This window comes from Tachysurus vachellii, chromosome 11 (assembly GCF_030014155.1).
Source record: "Tachysurus vachellii isolate PV-2020 chromosome 11, HZAU_Pvac_v1, whole genome shotgun sequence".
Classification (NCBI taxonomy): domain Eukaryota; kingdom Metazoa; phylum Chordata; class Actinopteri; order Siluriformes; family Bagridae; genus Tachysurus; species Tachysurus vachellii.
The window spans coordinates 26,614,963-26,639,629 of NC_083470.1; the positions used below are offsets into that span (position 1 = coordinate 26,614,963).

The 24,667-nt window shown below is 39.7% G+C and overlaps 1 protein-coding gene across 1 annotated transcript in view; it reads right to left on the reverse strand.

Annotated features, from left to right (window-relative positions):
• The window catches only part of grk5l (G protein-coupled receptor kinase 5 like), a 41,373-nt gene that overhangs the window by 15,981 nt on the left and 725 nt on the right, over nt 1–24,667 (reverse strand). Inside the window, exons 2-4 of the mRNA XM_060880987.1 lie at nt 24,570–24,628; nt 3,277–3,372; nt 2,943–3,055 (exon numbers count right to left, since the gene is read on the reverse strand). Of these exons, the coding sequence (XP_060736970.1) occupies nt 2,943–3,055; nt 3,277–3,372; nt 24,570–24,621 (261 nt within the window). The 5' untranslated portion in view covers nt 24,622–24,628. The remainder of the gene's footprint in view (nt 1–2,942; nt 3,056–3,276; nt 3,373–24,569; nt 24,629–24,667) is intronic.

Below are 24,667 nucleotides of genomic sequence, written 5' to 3' on the forward strand. Positions count from 1 at the left end.
GAGAGAGAGAGAGAGAGAGAGAGAGAGAAGACACCCAGCGTTGTCTCTGTTGAGATCCTGCCAGTCTCTGACGTCAGAAGGGGCCTCAGAAACCCCCTAGGCTCATTCCTTATGGTGTCCACACACATACACACACACACACACACACACACCATAATTACAGAACACATGCATGCCTCACATGCATACACACACTCTTTTTCCCTCAAAAGTAGGGGAAAAAATCACAAGGACTTTCAGGAATCCCAAAATGAACAACGATTCCAAAAAGCTAAAGGCTACATGTTAGCAAATCATCTACGATATTATGCTAACCTGATCAGAGCAGGTTTAACTTCACCAGAATAAAACTAGAAGCAATACACGTAGAAAAAACTTAACAAAAAAACAACAACATTCAGCTAGTTAAAGTTGTGCCAACACTGTTGCTAAGCAACTGGGAAACATGGAAGTGAGCACAAACTAGCTAACGACAGAGACTAAGTTTATTGTAGAAGAATGCAAAAAGATGGTACGAATAAAAAAATGACACAAAACATCGTTCGAATCATTTAAACCAATAAACTTCCTAAAAAGACGTTTCTCATACCACAAGAATTAAAATATTTTCGGATTTCCATTATCTGCTTTAGCCTTGTAGCTACAGCTATCTATTTTAGAACAAAGCAAAGGAAGAGTGATGATTCAGAATGATAGAAAACTTTAACTTTTATCTCTGATGTGTTTAAATTAAAACAGACTGTAATTACACTGAGAATTAGATGCTAACTGAACCTCTAAAGGATATAAACCTAAATCAGGGAATGTTTAAACCAAGAGACATAAATGTAACTGAATTAGCATTATTATTATTATTAGCACGACACATTTAAAAGATAACCGCAATGTAAATAAAATAAGATTAAAACTGTTAGCTACAGTGTCCTTGTAGCTGTAGCACAACATTACAAATCAGGTTGACGATAAAAACGAGTCAGACTTGAAGAGAACAACTTTGACCTCGGGTCTGTTGATAAAATGCTAAAAACCTGTCTGACTAAAATAAAAAACAAACTAATAATTCAACTGCTAATGTTGAATATTGAGAAGTCAGTATTTAGTCAAATGTTTGTGAATATGGATAATATTAAATTACACATTAGCTAGCTGTTAGCTCACACGTTCTCTACGTCTGGTGGCTTTGTCTTAATAATCCAGACACATTAGCTTGGTTTGTGTTTGGTCTTCAGGTCTAGACTGAGGTTTGAGGGGGTTTCTGAGAATCGAGGGGGTAATGTGGGTGTGTGTGTGTATGTGTGTGTGTGTGTGTGTGTGTGTGTGGACAGAGCAGACAATGTCCCCTTTTCACCCTGACCACATGACCGCTGCTGTGTTTTGGGACTCCCTCTGAGATAGTCATGTGGGGAGGAAGGGAGTCTGAGAAATATCCAGTGACAAGACCACGGTGGTCTCCTCCGGACTCCTGAGGCCCTTATCCAAGTTCCGCTGCTAATATTTAGCCATCTGTAATATCGTTGGTGTAAAATGACATAAATATTGAACCTTTTACCGGAATACTGAGGCGACTAACTCTGTATTTTATGGAGCTAGCTAGCTAACACACTGACAGTTGGAACCTTACTAGCATATCGTCGCTGTCAGACGGAATCCTCGTATCTCCAAAACCGTTATTTTTCAGGAAATTAAAAAAACGCCGTACCTTATCTGCAGTACACAGGGTTTAGTCCGCGTTACAGTGGATTGTCTTGCGCTAAATTCCTGTCCTCAGACGAGCACCAGAACTAGCGGGGGTCAAGATTTTTTTTTCTTTGAGCCCAGTGTTTTGAAGACATTTACCTCAGAAGACGTGTTGATTCCCGCGGAGTGAGGAAGAGGTGGACAGTTGAAGTGTCCAATGGAGTTATGAGATTTGCGCTCAAGCTATTTTCAAGACTTTAGATTGGTTAATAACTTGTAAAAATAACAGACCCACGTGGGGACTGACCAATAGTGAAATATGTGAAAAAATATGAAATTGACCAAATTTGGACATACGAGGTTTGTCATGATAATGACAGCGACGATATATTAGACACCGAGACACTAGCTAGCTACCTTAAGACAATTTGTAACGTTATTTGTATAAAATATTTTGTATAAAATGTAAAACCCACATTGTTGATTTTAGTCAGTGGTGTCAGGGTGGACGTGTGGTGTAATAAGACCTTCCAAATAAATCCAATTTACACTAAAGTTCATTCACCAATCTGAAATAAATCTGTCATTTTTTTCACACACACACACACACACCCCCCAACAAAAATGAACTCTTCTAGATAAAAAAACTTGAATTAATATTAGAGGTCTACAACATTATAGCTAAGCTAATTTAACCAAAGTTCTTTACTTTTCTAAATAAAACACGGTCATATCGATCAAAACATCCACCTAAATCTTCTCTGGAACTCTTCTGTTCCTTCTTGTTCTGTTTTTGAAGTATTTCGAGAAGGAGAGGGTTAACGGAGGCAGCTGGTGAAGAGCTCTTGACCTGAACTTGAAGTGAACTTAAAGAGTTTGTTTTTCAGACAGAAATGAAGGATAAACCTGATGTACTTTTATTAGAGAATTAGTCTTCAGGCTAAACTTTTCATTTGGACTGTAGTTTATTGCCCAAGTTAAGTCCCTAAAGTTCAGCTTAAGTTTAGAGCTAAAGGTCTTCAGCTCCCAGTGCGACGAACCTCGCTTTGACTCTGATTTTTAATTTTTCCTGGAACTGGAATCTGACTCAGATGAAGGACCTCCGTGGGGTGGACACGTAACCGACAGAAATAACGGACAGGAAGTGACGTCGCTTTGTGAGGATTTTGTGTGTGTCACTTCAAATGCTTATAGAAATGCATGTCATGTGGAATCATCTATGCCAGAGGGTGTTTGTGTGTGTGTGTGTGTGTGTGTGTGTGTACCATGGCGTCCAGCAGATGAATGCATCTCAGCAGCTCTGGTCTGGTCTCACAGTAGAGGCGAAACAGCAGTCTCCCTATGGGCTGCTTCTCACACAGGCTGAAGTAATCCCTCTCTGACACACACACACACACAAATAGTTTTCCATTAATCAGCAGCTCAGTGCCCTACGATGTGTAGTGTGTATCATTACCGCAGCACTGACAATAGTGTGTAAAAGCAATAAAGTGTGTAACTGTATAGAAGGTAAAGTGTGTAACTGTATAGAAGGTAAAGTGTGTAACACAACTAAAGGAACGTGTGTAATGTTGCTGAAGCTAAAGGGTGTTACCGCACCGATGGTCCTGCTCAGCTCTGTGCACTGGCTGATGTGGGGGAAGCGAAGGATCTCCCTCCATTTCTTACTCCTCCCTTTCCGCTTTCCTCCTCCACCTGCGTCAGCAAGAGAAAGAAAGAGACGAGATGTTTTAAAAACCAGGCCACTATTATTACTGTTTCTAATTAGGTCATTCGTTAATAAGCTGTAAAAAAAAGATTCTGGTGTGTGTGTGTGTGTTTATTTCTAGAACACAGGTGGGTTTGGTCAGTAAATCTGATTCACCATATGGAAATGTTCTCAGCATCTGCTACCTTGCATGCGTGCGCGTGCGTGTGTGTGTGTGTGTGTGTGTGTGTGTGTAAGCCCTAGTTAAACCAAGTGAGAGTCATTTCTTGCGTCAGCACAGAGCTAAAATATGCACACACTCCCATGAGGAGAGAGCTGCTTTCACAAGAAAAACTCTGTGCACCTCCTCAGAACGATTCCAAGTGTTTGACAGCAGTGCGCTTAACCACCACCACAACACACACATACACACACACACACACACACACAAAAACAACAAAAAACAACCCTGAGTATCAGTCTGACAACATATAATCTTCCACTGAAATTCTGGTTACGCTTGAGAGCAGGTTTAGCGGCGAGAGTAGGGATGTTCCCGGACTGGGATTGGAGCGTAGCCCGTTTGAGACGGATTTCCAGGACAGTGAGGGATAGGAGTTTTCCGAAGGGACACATAATGTGGTACGTCATACGGTCCTGGCAGGAGACATGTACTGTGTGTGTGTGTGTGTGTGTAAGTACTTTAGCAGCTCCCTCGTCCTCTTACACGGGTGTCTGGCAGAGTCTTATTCTCAGAGTGAAGGAAGTGTGTCCCGATAATCAAGTTTCAAAATACCTCACATTATTAAAGGCCTCATCCAATCACACTGAAGGAAATAAATTTATCCACAAATTGTTCAAGAAAATGTCCCGGGCAGCTGATACATCGGCTCTGACGTAGATTCTACAGAACGCTGCTGTGAAATCGACTGTACACCAAACTTAAGACCCTGAAAGAAACACAAGGCTTTTTATTAGGAATCTTCAGGTGTTTTTTAGACTCGTGTTCCACAGCGTGTTTCTGACATGATGACATCTTCAGACCTTTCAGTCACATGTTGCTAATCTCCATGTTTCACTTTGCATAGCAAATGAGGTTGAGGTTTATTTATGAAACATGAGGTTTATCGTGCGCTTCTAACTGTGTGTGTGTGTGTGTGTGTGTGTGTGTGTGTGTGTCTACTATATAACATACAAACAAGATGCAAATGCATTTATTTTACACCATAATCTCACACTCTCTCTCTCTCTCTCTCTCTCACACACACACAAACACACACACATTTTCTCGGTAAAAAGTTGTATTTACTTTAATTTATTTGTATACGCAAATAAATAAAATTAAAGAACATTTTACATTTTATTTAACCGTATCCGTCTCTGACACACAGGATGATTTTAACCTCAAAATTAAATTATAAATGTATTTTAATTTTAGTGAAAATAAATTGGAATAGGTTCAGCATTTAAATGAATTCATTTTAAACATTTAATGATTTTATATTTTAACCCTTTAATTAATTGACAATATTCTAGCATTACATTTACAAAAATATATATTTGTTATCTATTTATAATTTTATATTAAATATAAATAAATACTAAATATATTATTATATCTTCTGTGTGTGTGTGTGTTTGTGTGTGTGTGTGTGTGAGTGTGTGTGTGTGTGTGTGCGCGTGAAATTCTCCTCGCTCAGTGACGTACAGCGGGAACCTCCACTAATCCACCTCATCTTTCACCTTTATTAGTAACATCACGGCGGCACAAAACGCAATAACCTCCTCCTGGAAAGTCAATATTACACACACAATATTACTCTCACTCACTGTGTGTGTGAGAGTGTGTGTGTGTGAGTGTGTGTGAGAGTGTGTGAGTGTGTGTGTGTGTGTGTGAGTGTGTATGTGTGTGTGAGAGTGTGTGAGAGTGTGTGTGTGTGTGTGTGAGTGTGTATGTGTGTGTGTGTGAGAGAGAGTGTGTGTTTGTGAGTGTGTCAGAGTGTGTGTGTGTGTGTCAGAGTGTGTGTGTATATGTGTGTGAGAGTGTGTGCGTGTGTGTGAGTGTGTATGTGTGTGTATGTGTGTGTGAGAGAGAGTGTGTGTCAGAGTGTGTGTGTGAGTGTGTATGTGTGTGTGAGAGTGTGTGTGTGTGTGTCAGAGTCTGTGTGTGTGAGAGTGTGAGTGTGTATATGCGTGTGAGAGTGTGAGTGTGTGTGCGTGTGTCAGTGTGTGTGTCTGTGAGAGTGTGTGTGTGTGTGTATGTGTGAGAGTGTGTGTGTGTGAGAGTGTGAGAGTGTGTGTATGTGTGTGTATGTGTGTGCGTGTGTATGTGTATGTGTGTGAGTGTGTGTCAGAGTGTGTGTGTGTGTGAGAGAGTGTGTGTGTGTGTGTGAGTGAGATTATTTCATTGTCAAACAAAATTTGTCTCTAACAAAATGCTGAAAAAAACCCAGCACGAGTCACACCAAACATGTGGTGTGTGTGTGTGTGTGTGTGTGTGTGTGTGTGTGTGTGACGTTAAAAGTTCACACTGCCCACAGAGGTCTCAGTACTGATTTTCCCCCTTAGTATAATTACAGTAATATTTATCACAGGGCAGTTAGAGTGGGGTGCCAAAACATTTGTAACAGACTTTAACTTTAACTTTAATTTATTTATTTATTTTTTATTTGTAGATCATCCTCATAGAATAAATATAGAAATAAACTATAATAATTATTCATTTATATTGTTTTTTAAAGCAAAAATATTTCAATGAATTAAATTAAATATGTTTACATAGTGGATAAGTGTGTTTCAGCAAAATACTCAAAAATGTTTATTACCTTGTCTGTGTGTGTCTCTGTGTCTGTGTGTGTTTCTGTGTGTGTGTCTGTTAGTGTCTGGCTATGTGTGTGTTTGTGTCTGTGTGTGGGTGTGGGTGTGCACACCTCTGTGTGTGTGCGTATCTCTGTGTGTGTATGTCTGTGTGTGTTTGTGTCTGTGTGTGGGTTGTGTCTGTGTTTGTCTGTGTGTGTCTGTGCGCACCTCTGTGTGTGTGTGCGTATCTCTGTGTGTGTATGTCTGTGTGTGTCTGTGTGTGTCCCTCTGTGTGTTTGTTTGTGTCTGTGTGTGCGTGCGTGCGTCTCTGTGTTTGTGTCTGAGTGTCTCTGTGTGTGGGTGTCTGTGTGTGTCTCTCTGTGTGTGTGTTTGTGTCTGTGTGTGTGCGTGCGTGCGTCTCTGTGTTTGTGTCTGTCTGTGTGTGTGTCTCTGTGTGTGTGGGTGTCTGTGTGTGTTTGTGTCTGTGTGTGCGTGCGTGCGTCTCTGTGTTTGTGTCTGTCTGTGCGTGCGTCTCTGTGTGTGGGTGTCTGTGTGTGTGTGTGTGTGTGTGTATGCCCTCTGTTTGACGTGACTGCTTACGTCATCCATCAGCACTTCCTGCCACACGCCGGGTGGAGCAGCATGAATTAAAAACTTTTACAAGTGTGTGTGTATGTGTGTGTATGTGTGTGTGTGTGTGTATGTGTGTGTGTGTGTGTGTGTGTTACACGTATGTCCGATCCCACCCATGACTGACGCTCCGTTAAATGCCAGCTGCTTCCTCTAATCTCCTGTAATGAGCCATTTCCTTTTAGCGAGCGCTCTAAAGGCTCAGCGTTAGCTCCGATTCATAATTCACCATCAAATGTAAATGTATGTGTGTGTGTATGTGTGTGTATGTGTGTGTGTGTGTATGTGTGTGTGTTTATGTGTGTGTGTGTGTATGTGTGTGTATGGAAGTCGGCCAGGAGATTTGGGATGTGGCCCAGGGAGAAAGCAGCATTCCACAGGAGCTTGGAGTTTTGAAATCGGGCTGCGTTCCAATTCGTACTGTGGAGGGAGTCGGTGTGACGAAACACTTCTACAGATCTGAAAACATGACCACTGTAAACACACACACACACACACACACACACATGCAAACACACATATGCTGCCTACTTATGGACCCTTCTTCTGAGTGAACACTGACAGGCTATATTTCCATAAACAACTGTATGTCTTTACTTTTTCCCATTTTTCTCTTCTTTCTTTCTTTCTTTCTTTCTTTCCTTTACATTTTTATTTATTTATTTATCTAATTTATTTTTAAAAATTATTAATTAATTCCTTTATTTTTCTTTCCCTTTTCTCTTTTTTCCTTGTAGGTTTTCTTTTTTCCTTTCACTCTCCCATTTTTATTCAATTTTCTCTTACTATTAGTTAAATTTGTGTTCTTTTCTTGTCTTCCTTTTTCCTTTATCTTTTTAATTGTACTTCTTTTATTCATTCTCTCCTTCCTCCCTTTCTCTGATTCTTTTTGTTTCCTTCCACTCTCCTTCCTTTCTCTCACAGGTGACTGACAGGATTTTATTTACACTGATGCATGTGTCAATGAGATGTGTGTCAATGAGATGTGTGTCAATGAGATGTATAATTATAAACTGTTTCATCAGTAAAAATAATATCTGAGTAGAAAGTGATAAAACTGCTGGGCCCCTGAGCAAGGCCCTTAACCCTCAATTGCTCAGTTGTATAAAAATGAGATAAAATGTAAGTCGCTCTAGATAAAGATGTCTGCTAAATGCTGTAAATGTAATATGTTCACACACAAACACACACACGGGCGGATACAGGAAATAAAAATCAATTGATGTGTCTGTTTGCCTATCTCTATCTATATTGTATAACCATACTTTCTCTCTCTCTCACACACACACACACACACACACACACACACACACACACACACACACACGCATATGCATTTTGTAAAGAGTACATCCTGCCAGAAAGCCACATCCTGATTCAGACACATCAGATACACTAAGACACATCAGTCTTTCAGATAGAATCTAAACTAACTCTCTCACACACACACACAGACAGACAGACACACACATACACAGACAGACACACACACAGAGTATCAAATGTAATCTACTGTATCATAACTAGACTTTGTTATACACGCTATGCATGTGCATATGCACACAGACATCACAATACTGCATGAAGTTGTTGATACAAACCTTTTCTTTGTTCTGTACATTACTCTGTTCACGCATCAGAATAAACTGTGAATTATAACATTTCTAAACAGACCACGTGTCTCTGTGCGAGAACTGTACGAGGTGACAATTACACTTCTCTACGTTTATGTTGCGCTTTATGCTAGCTAGCTCTTCCTCGACCCATGTTGTGCTAACTAGCTCACGAATGACTGTCCTGATGATTTGAAACAAATGAAAACTGTTAGAACAGAAAATTAAAAAAGTTAGAGTTTGGCCAAGAGCTGAATAAAACAGCTAGCTAATAGGTAAGATACATTATATTAATGTAGCTAAATATGATGAGTCTCACACACACACACACACACACACGGTCAGGTATGAATGGATTATTATTTATTTTTCCAGCTTAGGCAGATGTAAATGTTGTGGTGTAATCTAAGGAAAACAGGCCTCGCTTTAAAGAATAGCCATTTGTCTGATTCTGGGAAGCCGTGTGCAAACTTCCCCCTCAATGACGAGTGTGTCGTGTAAATTGCACGGCCTATAAACTTCAATGCTAAACACTGCGGTTCCTTTTGTCCAGAGGGCTGACACACACACACACACACACACACACACACACAGATATATTCACCTCAGATATCCTCAAAGCAATAGCCTATGTTCCTAGTTTGGCTAATACGCAGGCTGAACGTTAGCTGAAAAGATATTGTGAAAAGATAAATGAGCTAATTAATTAGCTTCTCTTAAACAGTGGATCCTCGACAATAACCAGTTTAGGAATTACTCAAACCAAGCTATATTTATTTATAGAAACAATATTAGCTAAAAATAAACAAATGCAAGCTAGAAAGCTGCGTTTTTTTGGGCTCAGATGCTCTTTGTCAGGTTGTAGCATGTGATGTCTTTTTATACTAAAACACTACAGTAGACGTTTCTCATGAAAACACGTTTGTAAATTTTTTCTCTCAATCTAACTAATCAATACACACTGAGAGCTAGTCGTGTTTTTTAAGCTGGATGGTTAAACATATATAACAAAATATGACTAGCATGTTCACTGCTAGTTGATTATTTAGCTAACTAACTACCAAGGAATGTTGCCTATGAGACAATTCACTTGATTTAGCTTTTGACTGAAAAGCTAGCTAAAAAGCAAACTATCAGAGCACATGCTAGTCACGTTCCGTTTATCCAGCTAGCTCTAAATGTCAGTCAATCCAAACAGTACAGAACTAGCTAATAGTGGTAGCTAATACACAGGATCATTAAATCTATATATTTTTACTTCAAAGTTTTCATAAAATCTATGAAACATGCAAAAGAAACCACACAATGGCGTGAGCTTGTTCCGTCATTCGCCACATGTAAAGCAGCTGCTCCATCTCTGACGTCTGAACTCAATGAAATTTGCTAGTAAAACCTCTGTTTATTTTACAGCCCACCATCACAGCAAGGCTCGCTAAAACACACTAACACAGGCGCTTACATATGCGAACACAAGTGTGGGCTTTAAAAAAAAACAACAAAGGTATCTCAACTACCTGTGCCGAGAAAAAACAAACCAGCTCTAAACATAGCACCTTTCCAGTCTGTGTGCTTATATGTTTAAGGATGTGTGTGTGTGCATGTGTGTGTGTGTGCGTGTGTGTGTGTGTGTGGGCCGGACTATTCGAGGAAGCAGAGGTTCACGAATATACACAAAGATGTCCACAAATAATCAGTTGTAAATCATGCTAAAGTCTCATATTATGATAAACAGCTAATGTTTAATCACACCTTACACAGGAAAGGGTTAACTCTAGTTATACATGCCAACTATCAAGCTATGCTAAGCCAGCTAGATATTGTTATTCAGTGTAGCTATAAGATTTGTGTTTTAGATATAGTTTACAGTGATATACAATATCAAAATTGAACAGATTACCCAGAACATAGCAAGGCATATAAAGCAAATTCAAGATAGCAAGTTACATATGCTGCTAGCCAGGTTGTTGCTGTAGAGTTTGTTGGCTAGTTTAATCACTGGAGAGAGAGTAAAAAAAGATATTAGAACATAAAAGAGCTAAAGAGGAGCTAAAGGTCCTAGTAAATGATGATCGATGCTAGTGCTTGTGATGCTAATTCTGCTAGTTCTCTAGTTGATTTGAAACTGAAGGTTAGCGCTGTTTAAAGTTCTTAAAAACTGTCAATTATATCAGCTGTGAGAGAAATGACGAAAGACAATGAGCAGGAAATTCATAGCTGGTAGGAAACACACACACACACACACACACACAACACACACAACACACTTTAATGAAACAAACATCTGGGGGTGGGGGCCCTGAGGTAAGTATACCTGCTGATCAACATTGTATGAAGAAGTAGCTAATAAAAAAATAACTGAAGTGAACAGTTTAGGAAAATTAGCTAAAAATATTCTAATATCTAAACTAGCCAGCTAGTTATTTGTGCTGTGATGGATTGTGAGATTTTATTTAATAACTGCACACAACAATCTGCTAGCTAGCTATTAATGTTTAACTAACAAACTCCAACCACCACATCTCATTGTAAACACAAGCTAGCTAATCTAACAGCTAAATTTCATATGAAGCTATATGAAGGTGAAGCTAAATTTCATATGTTTTTAATGATGTTCTAGCGAGTGTCATGTTGCTGCTCCGCTCCGCATTCTGTATATTTGCTAAACAAATGAACAAAAATTTGGATGTAAATGAAGCTTGGTGTGTTTCCATGTAAATTCTAGTGTGTGAAGAGTCATTGTGTGTAGTTTGGGACAGTTTAAAAACATAGTGTGTAGTTTGGGACAGTTTAAAAAGACCATGAAAGTGTTTTTTTCTACTATTGTAGCCTGCGCTAGCTAGCTAGCTAAGACAGATCTACTTTTAGGTCTCCAGCAAATAAGCTCTGCTAAAGCTTACAAAACATTGCATTATGGGTAATCATAATGTCTGATAAACCTAGCCACTTAGAATCACCATGTATACGTGCTTAAACGTATTAGATCTTCTCTATTAGGCGGAACTCAAGATGGAGGATGCTAAGCTACTGCTTTATGTTTTTAGCTAAGAAAAAAAACAGAAGTTTTAACAGAATGTCATGTCATATTTTTGTCGTTTTGGTCAGGCGGTTTAGCAGACGAACCACTTCCTGTTCTACTACACACCACATCTGTCAATTCCACACTGGGAAAATTCTCCAGATTGCTAACACACACACACACACACACACACACACAAACACAACAGCTGAATAGGCAGGCATTATGTTTAGGAAGGTTTAATTGAGCTTAATTAGACCAGGTCGAGTAGTAAACACTGGAACGCAGTGAGTTTGCAACACTGAGTTTGTTATTTTAAGAAAGTGAGAAGGGAAAAACGGAGCGCTCTGCAATCAGGGATGAAGTGTGAGTGACTGCTTCACTCAGGGCATTCATTCATTCATTCATTCATCTTCTACCGCTTATCCGAACTACCTCGGGTCACGGGGAGCCTGTGCCTATTTCAGGCATCATCGGGCATCAAAGCAGGATACACCCTGGACTGAGTGCCAACCCATCACAGGGCACACACACACACACACACACACACACTCTCATTCACTCACACAATCACACACTATGGACAATTTTTCCAGAGACACCAATCAACCTACCATGCATGTCTTTGGACCGGGGGAGGAAACCGGAGTACCCGGAGGAAACCCCCGAGGCACGGGGAGAACATGCAAACTCCACACACACAAGGTGGAGGCGGGAATCGAACCCCCAACCCTGGAGGCATGAGGCGAACGTGCTAACCACTAAGCCACCGTGCCCCCCTCACTCAGGGCACTTAGAGCTAAATCATTAATATCCAGTGGGCCAACACATGGGTGTATGTCACATACTACAAGCCACTAGCAGTAAAGAAAGTGCACTAACTGTGTGGTAGCGTGACAGGGTAGCTGGCTAATAGCGTCATAATTAGCATCTAGCAAATCTGACATCTGTGTACACAGAGATGCTACAAAGTGGAAAATATCAGATAGCATATTGATGTAAAACCTAAGGTGGATTACTGTAGAGGAATGATGATGAATTTAGGAAGTGAGCAACCGTGTTAACATGACTCTCTAAACCGAATGATCCGATCCAGTCAGGAATTTTCATCACTCAGTGTTGAGTGAGAGCTTTCTCACTTCCAGTCATGACATTTCTCCTGAATTGTCTTTCTGGATTTGACTAGTTGGACACTGTAGGAACTTTCATGACAACATGTGCTTGTGTTTGTTTAGAGACCCTTCCTCTAATCTTATTCATTCATTTTCTACCACTTATTTCTCAGGTGTCATCGGGCATCAAGGCAGGATACACCCTGGACTGAGTGCCAACCCATCGCAGGGCACACACACACACACACACACACACACGCACACTCATTCACTCACACACTACGGACAATTTTCCAGAGATGCCAATCAACCTACCATGCATGTCTTTGGACCGGGGGAGGAAACCGGAGTACCCGGAGGAAACCCCCGAGGCACGGGGAGAACATGCAAACTCCACACACACAAGGTGGAGGCGGGAATCGAACCCCGACCCTGGAGGTGTGAGGTGGACGTGATAACCACTAAGCCACCGTGTCCCCCTGTAAATATTTTAGGTTTTATTTAATAAGAATCTGAACAAAAGTGAAAATATTCCTCCTGAGTAATTGAGCGGACAAAGCAGTGACGAATGTAAGAGGGCTATGTAGGGCACTACACAGTAAGCTAGTACACAAAACCAGACAAGTCATATGTCTTTGTCTACTAGGGATGTGTCCCAAACCACAAGCTCTATACACTATATCATGCTTCGTTCCCTAGGACACTTCAAACATGAAAGATGTGCACTTTATAGCGAATGAAGTGTGATTTGAGACACAAGTCAGTCTCAATTCAGTCATTACTTTCAAAGTCTTTTTTCCTGGCTAGAAAGTTTAAGTGCATGTGTTGAAACTTGAATGGAAACCACACACACACACACACACACACACACACAGATGACCCAGTTGTCGAGGAAACAGGGTTAACGTGATTACAGCGTGCCTCGCCGGACGCCCGGTTTCCTCTCCAGCTGTTCTTTGTCTCCTCGACACCAGCAGTCGTCTTTCCTCATCCCTCCATCTCGTCTCTGAACTCTTCCCCCCCCGTGTGCACAGACACAATCACACACACACACACACACACACACACACATATATATATATATACCTGATACCGCTACAAAATTACAGGATCACTCTCTCTGATTATCATCACTAACCTATAGCGTGTGCTCCTGCCATCGGATTCGGGACCAAATAACAGCGTGATTTGTGTTTGTGAGAGCAGTGAGATGGCTGGAATAGACCTGTCCAAGAGGCTCTTTTTAAAGATTCCTGTAGAATTTCTTTCCCAGGAAGAGGAGCGAGGCCGTGAATCATCAGCATTTCTGTCTCCAAAATTCACTCTCTCTCTCTCTCTCGCTCAGTTAAACACTCTTTTGAAGTCGTAGATTTTCTTAGGCTTTCTTCCTGTCCTGCTGATCGGTGAGCTAAGTGGGGATTTCGCTTCATAAAAACGTCACAGCCGTTAATCGGGTCGTATGTTAATAACAGACACAGCTGTGTTCTGAAGCAGAAGGAGAGATTTTATAGCAGTTTTTTCGTTCAGACCTGAAATCTCACCATCAGTACATCATTGTAGGCACCGACCACAAACACTGTACACTTCACAGAAGGCAAAAACAACAAGGGGATAAGGATCAAAAGTTCATCATCATATACATACAGTATACAACCCACCGCATACTACTGAGCATCAGAAAGAAAGAAAGAAAGAAAGAAAGAAAGAAAGAAAGAAAGAAAGAAAGAAAGCACTTTTTTTTTACAAAACAGCACATTTTAAAATATTTTTTACCAGCTAAAATAAATTAAATTAAAACTTAAACAATTTTTTTTTTGTTTTGTTTTATTGCCGTTGTTTCTGAGAAAACCAGACCATCAATGTTAAAAGCTTCATTATATAATGTCTGATAACCTGACAGCCAATCAGAGCTGATCTGCTGCATAAATTATGAATAATGAAGCATCTCCTCCAGTGACAGGAGAGAGAGGCGGGGCTTACATACTTACGTACCCAGTTACATACCAGGTAATGCCAAACTGTGTGTGTGCGTGTGTGTGTGTGTGTGTGTGTGTGTGTGTGTGTGAAGTAATCAGTGCATCTTGCATCTTCCTCAGACTTCTCACTCCCTGATCTCTCTCTCTGCCTCTCTCTACATCTTTCTCTCTCTTTGTTTAAATCAATCTTTTTTAAGTTTCTGCTTCCTCTCTCTCTCTCTCTCTCATTCTCTCACCCACCCATCCGCCCCACCCATGCATTACTTCTTGTACAAAAAGGAAAATCGCCCTGTCCACCGTCGTTATGGGTTACCGCTCGTTTTCTGTAACGTCTGAGCCTCAGAGGGGGTCGAGATCAGATTACACAGTCACACAGGAATTTACCCCTGTAAGTACAAGAGAAAGCGTGCTCGGCATAGGGAGCAGATGATGGGAAAAGCTCTTAGGCAAGTTTCAGATTGTCGATTCAACATGAAATGCTTACACACACACACACACACAACACACACACACACACACACACACACACAGCATGACAGTGTTGAAGAATGTTCTCCTGCAGTCAAAGCTCAGCACTGATGATTTCTAAACATGAACAGGAAATGAGTGTTGGGCAAAATTCCACCTCAGAAACCTCAGCTTCAGCTTCACATCTGAGTGTGTGTGTGTGTGTGTATGTGTGTGTGTGTGTATCATAAGGTATGCAGAACCATCTCCCTTCTTATCACATGTAGATGAAAAAGATTTACTTCTCTGAAAATTTTTTTTGTTTTCTCTCTAATTATTATTAATATTATTGTTGTGGTTCTATTCTTATTATAACATAGTAGATATAATGTTTCCTCCATGTTGCCCCTAACAATGATGCCATATCATGAATCACAGAAACCTATAGTAATATTGTGACATTTTATATTCATCACATGACCCGGTCCTTAGTTCAGGGTCAGGACATCGAGCTGGACTTGGTGGAGATGTCGGGCAGCTCACGCTTTCCTGTGACAAGAGTGACACTGGAAATGTTTTATCCTTATAAGGAAGGGTTTGCTGTTTTGTTGACTTTTGCACACTTCACTGATGATTTTGGAAATGACCCTGAACTTGTTTGAACGCTGCCCCAGTCTTCCAAAGAAACCTTTCAGCTTTACAGCATTACATCAGCACACACTCCTTCCACTGAAAACCTAGCATTAGCTGGTAGCCATTAGCTGTAGGTGTTTTCAGATTTTATATCATGGACTTCGGTACACAAGAGTGTGACTGAAAAATCAGCAACTGTCTAATTTTCTGGACCGCGTTGACGTTACTTTCACATCATTTTACTAACTAGATGTTTTACTAAACAATAAGAAATAATTAACATGTCGACTGTTCCTTATGCTAATCTGCAGACTACACCGCATGATAACTAGCAAGTTAAATACCTAGCAATATATCAGCAATATATCAGATCCCGTACTGACAGTATTGTTTGATTTCCTTCTGCCAGATGCTAGCACTTATTATATTAACACTACATACAGTTTAAGTGCTAAGTGCTAAGTAACTATCACGGTTTGCTAATAAAAAAAAATACAGCATTTGAAATAATTTCCTAAAAAGATATTTGTTTAATATGTTCCCAAAATATTTATATTGGCTTGCTAGCTATCTAGCTGGTTAAATAACTAGCATGCTAAGAATAAACATTTGTAACTATTTAGCCGATTAGCTCACGAAACGTGAGTGAAGTATTGTTGTCCTGTACAAACAGAGGGGTGATTTTACTTTTAAAGAGCAAACATTATTGGAAGAATTCCTTTTAGCTTTCATTTCTTCTCCAAGTTAAGTAGCTCGTAGCTGTTAACAAAAGTACAAATGCGACTGAATGCACTGTAATTATAATTAGCATCAACCGACACTGAAGTGTCATGAGTTACGACATACGGAAAACTGTCAATGTTGTGTCACAACTTGTAAACTATTAAAAAATATCATCAGAAGAGTGAGTCATTAGCGTGGAATGTTCTAGAAAACACAAACATGCAAGTTTGAGAAACATGTTTGGAACCGTAGAGGGATAGTTATTACATTATAGACATCACAATATAATAAATACTTTTCTAAAGAAAAAAATATCGAACTTGGAAATGAATCAGTTTTTTTTTTTGTTATGAGTTGTTATAATGTCACAGTTACACTGTTAGTCACAGTGGATTATTAGCTGGTTACCGCCCTGCTTATACATTTTAAGTAAATACTAATTAGAATTATTTTGTAAATCTATTTAAATAACTAGCAGCAAGTTATTAAAGACATAACGTAAAATATTGACAGTGAAAATGAGAATAAATCAAATATTTCAAAAATTTCCGTCAGATATGTTTTTGTATTATTAATAAAAAGAGTTAAAAATATTTCACTATAAAGACATACTGTCTTTATAGCTATCAAGCTAAATATCTAGCAGCCGGTTTTTTACAATGAAAATGAGACTAAATTGTTGATAGTATCGATATTTACTTCAGAATTGTCTGTAAAGTATTAGGAAATAATTTGTTTAGCTAATATTACACTACATAGACACACAGAAGAAAGATTACACTATAATTACACTTTTATGAGGATTTCTTTTTAGGCTATGCAGTGATTAGCTTGCTAACTAGCTAGCTCAGTAGCAAGCTGCCACTGATTTGGAGAATAAAAGACACAGTAACAGTTAAAAAAAATAATAATAACGTACCAGATGTTTTGGTGAATAAATACTTACTAACACATTAATAGATTAATAGTGTGATACTGTCACATGTTTCCATAGTCTACATTATCATACTGTTTAAACGTAATATCTGAACACAGCTAGCTGTTAGATATGTTAAGTAATTACCATGACATAAATAATATTAACCTAAAAGTGACGTGTCGATGATAACGAAGAGCCTCGTTAATGTCAGTCCTGTAATTATAAAAACAATGCAATGTTAAAGTGAAAGAAATTAAACCACTGAATGTTTGTGTCCGTGGCCAAATATGTCTAAAGCAGGAGAGTAATGGCCGCCGCTGATGAGCTCTTTATTTAGTTTGGGGCTTGTGCAGAGCAGGCCGAGTCCTCTAGTGATTTCGGAAGCGTGGCTTCGGCCGTGTAAACACACAGCATGGCTTATAAACTGTACTCTTCCTGTTATACACTATGCGATGGACGTTTGGAACGAAGAGGCTGCGTGTGCCTCATTTTCGGTTCGAAATACAGTGCGATCAACAAACCGATGAATAACACACACACACACACACACACACACACATTTGCTGACACAAGCCCTGTGAATGAAGCTTCAAGCTGCAGACAAGCTGTCAGTGAAGTCAAATACATGCTTGTGTGCACACACAAACACACACACACACAAACTGTCTCTCAACTGTGCTCAAAACACCCACACACACACACACACACACACACACACACACACACACAAACACTAGTATTTTAACTGTTACAAAAAGCTGTACCAATAAACTGTAAAATAGAACAGCTCCCGCTAATATGTGTACGCTATCTATGACTAGATAAATAAATAGTTTTATTCCCCCCCTATATTTACTCAGTCGACACGTTCAGTATCAGAAATATTAATAGTCATTTTGTCATAGTCATTTTGATCTGGTGAATGTGAAGATTTTCAGATAGAAGCTAATAAAAAGTATTAAAAACGATTATTACAGCTAATATATACAGCTAGCCGAGATTACTATAAGTTTTGTTTTTCAAGTGATTTTTTCCTCTTTTTTTTCTTCTTTAAATTCTATAGGCTACAAAGTCAAAGTATCTTGCTAACATCTATCTAAAATAACTAGTTGCTGATTATTAGTACAGTGTGATTAACTAAAATCACGGTCACAGTGAAAATGACTAAATATCATAGAATATCAACATTTACCTACAATGTGTGAATGTGGTCTCTTGATTTTTACAGTATGTGAGGTTGTGTTTTTGATAAAGGAGGAACATCTAACCAGCATTTCAGACAACAGCTGCCTCACTAACGTAGGTTAGCAAGCTCAATTGACACAGAAGCAGAACCGTAGCTACTGAAAACAAGCCTAGCTAATTACAGCTAGCTCCAACGGAGCATGAGGTAAAACTATTTTAGATCGTTTACACGTTACGTTAGATCATACATTTCCAGCATTTGACAGACACCCTTATCCAGAGTGACTTACGTTTCTTCTCATTGTTTTTTTTTTTATTTAACTGAGCAATTGATGGTTAAGGGCCTTGCTCAGGGGCCCAGCAGGGGCAGCTTGGTGGACCTGGCATTTGAACTGACAACCTTCTAATCAGTAGTCCGACACTTTAACCACTAAGATACCACATCCCCACATGTGACCCCCCAGATCATGTGTCACAAACAATTAATGTATTTGATAGAAGAATAGAATGAAAACTGAAAATGCTAGAAAATGTAAAGGAGCAAACTAGCATGTATGTGGTTTTATTTATAATGACAGGAGTCTTATCTAAGTTACCTCAGTTTTACAAAATTTATAGTTTCGATTTATTTACTGTCAGATTTTTTTTCTAATTATGATATGTAGCTAGCTGCATTCAGTAGCTATGGCTACCACATAAGCGTATGTGCGATAGAACCTTTTTCTGTTTGAATTGCTGAGCGAAAATCAAGATAGAGCTACGAATGTTCTGATAAACATGTTTCGGATTAAACCATTTGCTCAATTCATTTTCTTTACATGCTGGGAGGAATGTGTACAGCATGGATCTGATACCAGCTAATCTGACGTCCCGGCAAGAACAGCCTTAGAGATTTATTTAGCATTCCAGGGAAAGTTTAAAGAAAAACAACTGGACCTCAGCCATTCCCTATTGAGTTTAAAGTCACGACTCAGCCTCGCCGAATTCTCCAGATTAGTGAAAAACGCACATGGCTAACGTTAGCGGCCTTCTCCGGGCCTCTGTGTATAAAGCCTCTGTCAAACCCAGTTCATTTATATTAAACTCTAAGCTAATAAACAACGACAACAACAACGAGAACCGAACGTACAGAGCCGTGTCTGGCATCCAGGAGGATTCTGGGTAGTGAATTAGGTCAGAAGGTTACTGGAACTACATTCACAGTATGTAATCTTGAGGCATGAAAGTTGATTAAACTGTGGATAAAGCGTTCATTCCATCCACTGATGTATCCGTGTTTACACTGCATAACAACATGTAAGCGCACCCCTCACCATTATATCCATATGCGCTCGTTGTACATCTCAGTCCAGATTTATTCCCTTTTTTTTCAGTTAAAATCAGCTCCACTCTTCTGGAAAGTCTTTCAACTAGATATCACCAGGTGTTCATCACCAACAAGAGCATCACCAAGATCAGACTCTGGTGTTTGGATGTTGAGTTGAAGAGACTCCAGTTTCAGTTCATCTCAAATGGGGTTATTGGGTCTGAGTCAGAGTCAGGGCCCTGTTCCGGATACTCGGGTTCTTCCAGCCCAATCTTAACCTCTACACCATGTCTTCATGGAGTTCTTTGCTTTCTGCACAGGGATATTTTCAGGCTGGAACAGGGTTTGTAGTTCCAGTGAAGGGAAACGCAGAGACGTTCACACCTTACATGTGCGATGTAATGTCAGGGGCGCACATACTTTATGATGTATATCGTATAGTGTATATTCATTCATCTTCTACCGCTTATCCGAACTACCTCGGGTCACGGGGAGCCTGTGCCTATCTCAGGCGTCATCGGGCTTCAAGGCAGGATACACCCTGGACGGCGTGCCAACCCATCGCAGGGCACACACACACTCTCATTCTCTCACACACTCACACACTACGGACAATTTTCCAGAGATGCCAATCAACCTACCATGCATGTCTTTGGACCGGGGGAGGAAACCGGAGTACCCGGAGGAAACCCCTGAGGCACGGGGAGAACATGCAAACTCCACACACACAAGGCGGAGGCGGGACTCGAACCCCGACCCTGGAGGTATGAGGTGAACGTGCTAACCACCGTATAGTGTATATGATATACAGTATTATTCTACTCACTTCAAAATATTCTAAGTATCGCTGTTCTGTTTTTAAATGCAAAGCAACCAGCCACCAGATAGCAGTGTACAAATGAAGTCATGCTAATGAGTGAAACGCAGCCATGGTTTGCTGTACAGTCAGCCATGTGAGCACGTTTGGTAGAAACATTCCTATGAAATGTGGTAAGAAGCAAAGGAATTATCACCAAGCTAATATCGGTGTAAAAGTAAATGAAACACAGATTACTTTCCTTTAAAGTAGCCAAGACAGTGTGTTCAGACCCTGAAAGCCTTCAGTGCCGTTTCCCAACATCAATCTTTCAAAAGAAAGGAACACAAGATGCTAAGTGCTGGCATCCACAGCCCGCCATTCCTCCACCGATTTTACTCCAGACAGGAAGACTAATGTGATTCTGGCCTGGCCAAAAAATTTTCCACTGCTCTCTGGAATCCGTTTCCCACGACTACAAGTGGTTTGATTCTCCATGAAACTAAACGCAGACTCACGCTGACCTCCGAACACAAATTACCTCTTATTCTCCTCCATTTTCATCCCAAGTGTGTTTTGTATACACATACAATGGGTTTTAAATCTTAAAGCCACCGGTCTCCATTTTATACACACAGATTGCTTTTATATAAGCTGTGTTTAAAATGAAAATACATCAATCCAACACAGAAATGTAGAATTCTCTAATCTCATTGGTCACAAGGTGTCGGTTAGCGTTCCGTAGTCGCGCAGTCGGACTATAGCGTCTTTCTTTCGGAGTTGAACCGTATTGAAATTCTGCAAGCGGCCTCACACTTAAACATGTAGACAAGCACAACTATTCCTACTATTTAAAAATAAGATCACGTATTCTAACGCTGGCCCTGTTTACTCTTGGTCTTAAGCGTCATTAAATCCAGCTAGAGATTCTTCTCATAAAAATGAAAAAGACGGATTTACATTTTCTGGTAAACCCTGATCTAATGGGAAACAACGACGACGAGTACAGAGTACAGTGTCTGGCGCCCAGGGGGATTCTGGGTAGTGAATCAGGCCACAGGGACGGTGGAAGCCATTTCTGAGGTTCACTGAATTTATATTTTGTAATCTTGAGGCATGAATGATGACATAATTGTGGACAAAAGAAAAAAATGGCTAGGAATGCATGCACAAACCACTTCAGGAGGAGGTCTGGGATGAAGTTTAGCTAAGTGTAAATGCATTCTTCTGCTAAAAGCACATTTGACAACCAAAACATGCCCTGATGATGCTTTTAAAATGCTTTAAAACAAGATTAAAAACTGTTTGTTTTGAGAGGACAATATTCTTATTTGGTAAAAAACAAACAACACTGGAGATGCTAATATAAATTCCTGGTCTATAACACACATATAACCTCATTACACATAATCATTTTATTACATGTTAATATGTTAAACGTAAATTCCACATTTTAAATTGAAAGTTTCACACTTAGCAAGTTAAATGTGCTAAGCTATAAACCCAGATCTGTAATGTTAGTGCTATATGATGGTCTGATGTTAACCTTCTCTATAATGTGGCTTCAACACCATGTTCTACACCTTACAGTGAAACAATAGAGTACTTTATTTTGTCAGGTGAAAATGTTACCACCATCTCACAAGATGCTAATATGCTAACATACTGTATATATAAACACCAGCTCTATAACACTAAATACCTTCAAACCTAAAATTTGTAGCACTGAGTTTAACGTTTCATCCAAAACAATTTACCATTTTTTAACCTATTTTGTTTCACACAAGCTCTTAAATCACTGACAAGACAATCAAATGCCCTGCCATGTAAACACACTAAGATATTACTCTGTAAACACTCTAAGATATTACGCTGTAAACACACTAAGATATTACTCTGTAAACACTCTAAGATATTACGCTGTAAACACACTAAGATATTACTCTGTAAACACTCTAAGATATTACGCTGTAAACACACTAAGATATTACGCTGAGACACACTAAGATATTACGCTGTAAACACACTAAGATATTACGCTGAGACACACTAAGATATTACGCTGAGACACACTAAGATATTACGCTGAGACACACTAAGATATTACGCTGAGACACACTAAGATATTACGCTGAAACACACTAAGATATTACGCTGAGACACACTAAGATATTACGCTGTAAACACACTAAGATATTACGCTGAGACACACTAAGATATTACGCTGAAACACACTAAGATATTACGCTGAGACACACTAAGATATTACGCTGAAACACACTAAGATATTACGCTGAAACACACTAAGATATTACGCTGAGACACACTAAGATATTACGCTGAAACACACTAAGATATTACGCTGAGACACACTAAGATATTACGCTGAAACACACTAAGATATTACGCTGAAACACACTAAGATATTACGCTGTAAACACACTAAGATATTACGCTGTAAACACACTAAGATATTACGCTGAGACACACTAAGATATTACGCTGAAACACACTAAGATATTACGCTGTAAACACACTAAGATATTACGCTGTAAACACACTAAGATATTACGCTGTAAACACACTAAGATATTACGCTGTAAACACACTAAGATATTACGCTGTGTTAATGTAAACACGCTAAAATATTACGCTGTCCTGTGAATGTTAAAGCTTATATTTAATGTTGTGATGTCAAAGTGGATTAACATTCAAACCCATTTAAAACTACAACACTATGCACACACGGTTTAAACCTCCATCTGAACTCCAGGTTGTCATGTTTAACACACCAGGCAGCGAGTGTTAATGCAGTGAGTGTTAATGCAGTGAGCATTAATGGGGTGAGCCTTAATGTGGTGAGTGTTAATGCGGCAAATGTTAATGTGGCGAGTGTTAATGTGGTGAGTGTTAATGCAGTGAGTGTTAATGCAGTGAGTGTTAATGCGGTGAGTGTTAATGCATTGAATGTTAATGCAGTGAGTGTTAACGTGGTGAATGTTAATGTAGTGAGTGTTAGTGCAGTGACCGTTATTGTGGTGAGCGTTAATGCGGTGAATGTTAATGTGGTGAGTGTTAATGCAGTGAGTGTTAATGCAGTGAGTGTTAATGCGGTGAGTGTTAATGTGGTGAGTGTTAATGCTAGTCTAGCGGGACAGATGTAGCAGCATATGTAATGTAAATGTACTGTAATGGCTGGTTAAAGGAAGTAGAGGTTATTGTGGCTTTAGCAGTGACATCGCAGAGAAAGGGCTTTGTGATTACACCGCGCTGAGGTAGTACAACACACACACACACACACACACACACACACACACACACACAGTCATGTTGTGTTGTGTTATGTAATATTAGGGTATGTTATGTTAAGAATGTGTGAGGAAGTGAGTGCAGTGTCCAGCTGCCATTTCTTTAACACACTCACATATAAAATGGATCGTATACACACACACACACACACTCTCACATACACACACACTCTCTCACATACACACACACACACACACTCTCACATACACACACACTCTCTCACATACACACACACACACACACTCTCTCACATACACACTCTCTCTCTCTCTCTCTCTCTCTCACACACACTCTCTCTCTCTCTCTCACACACACACACACACACACACACACACTCTCACTCACACACTCACACACATTCTGTATGTAAAGATATATACTGTGTACACAGTGTGTTAACACGTTCCTCGTTAAACCCGGTTGATGTTAAAGGTGTTTAAAGGCTTTGAAGTGACCGAATTTACAGGAAACGTTGTAACGCGCCAATACAATATAAAAGAGCCCCCCCCACACACACACACACACACACACACACCATGAGAGAGCCTCTGATCATCAGTGTGTGTGTGTGTGTGTGTGTGTGTGTGTGTGTGTGTGTGTGACATGACTAGAACAAACCCTGACAATAGCACAAGCTGAACTGCAGCTACATCAACATTAAATAACGTCATTTCGTGTTTCAGCTCCAAAATAAACGCGTTTTGTTTCATTTCTATAAAGATGTCAGATTTCTTTACTCACCTTCTCTGGCTTTAAGGAGCACTGTGTTAGCAACGATGTTCTCCAGCTCCATCAAACCCCACACACACACACTGAACACACACACTGAACACACACAC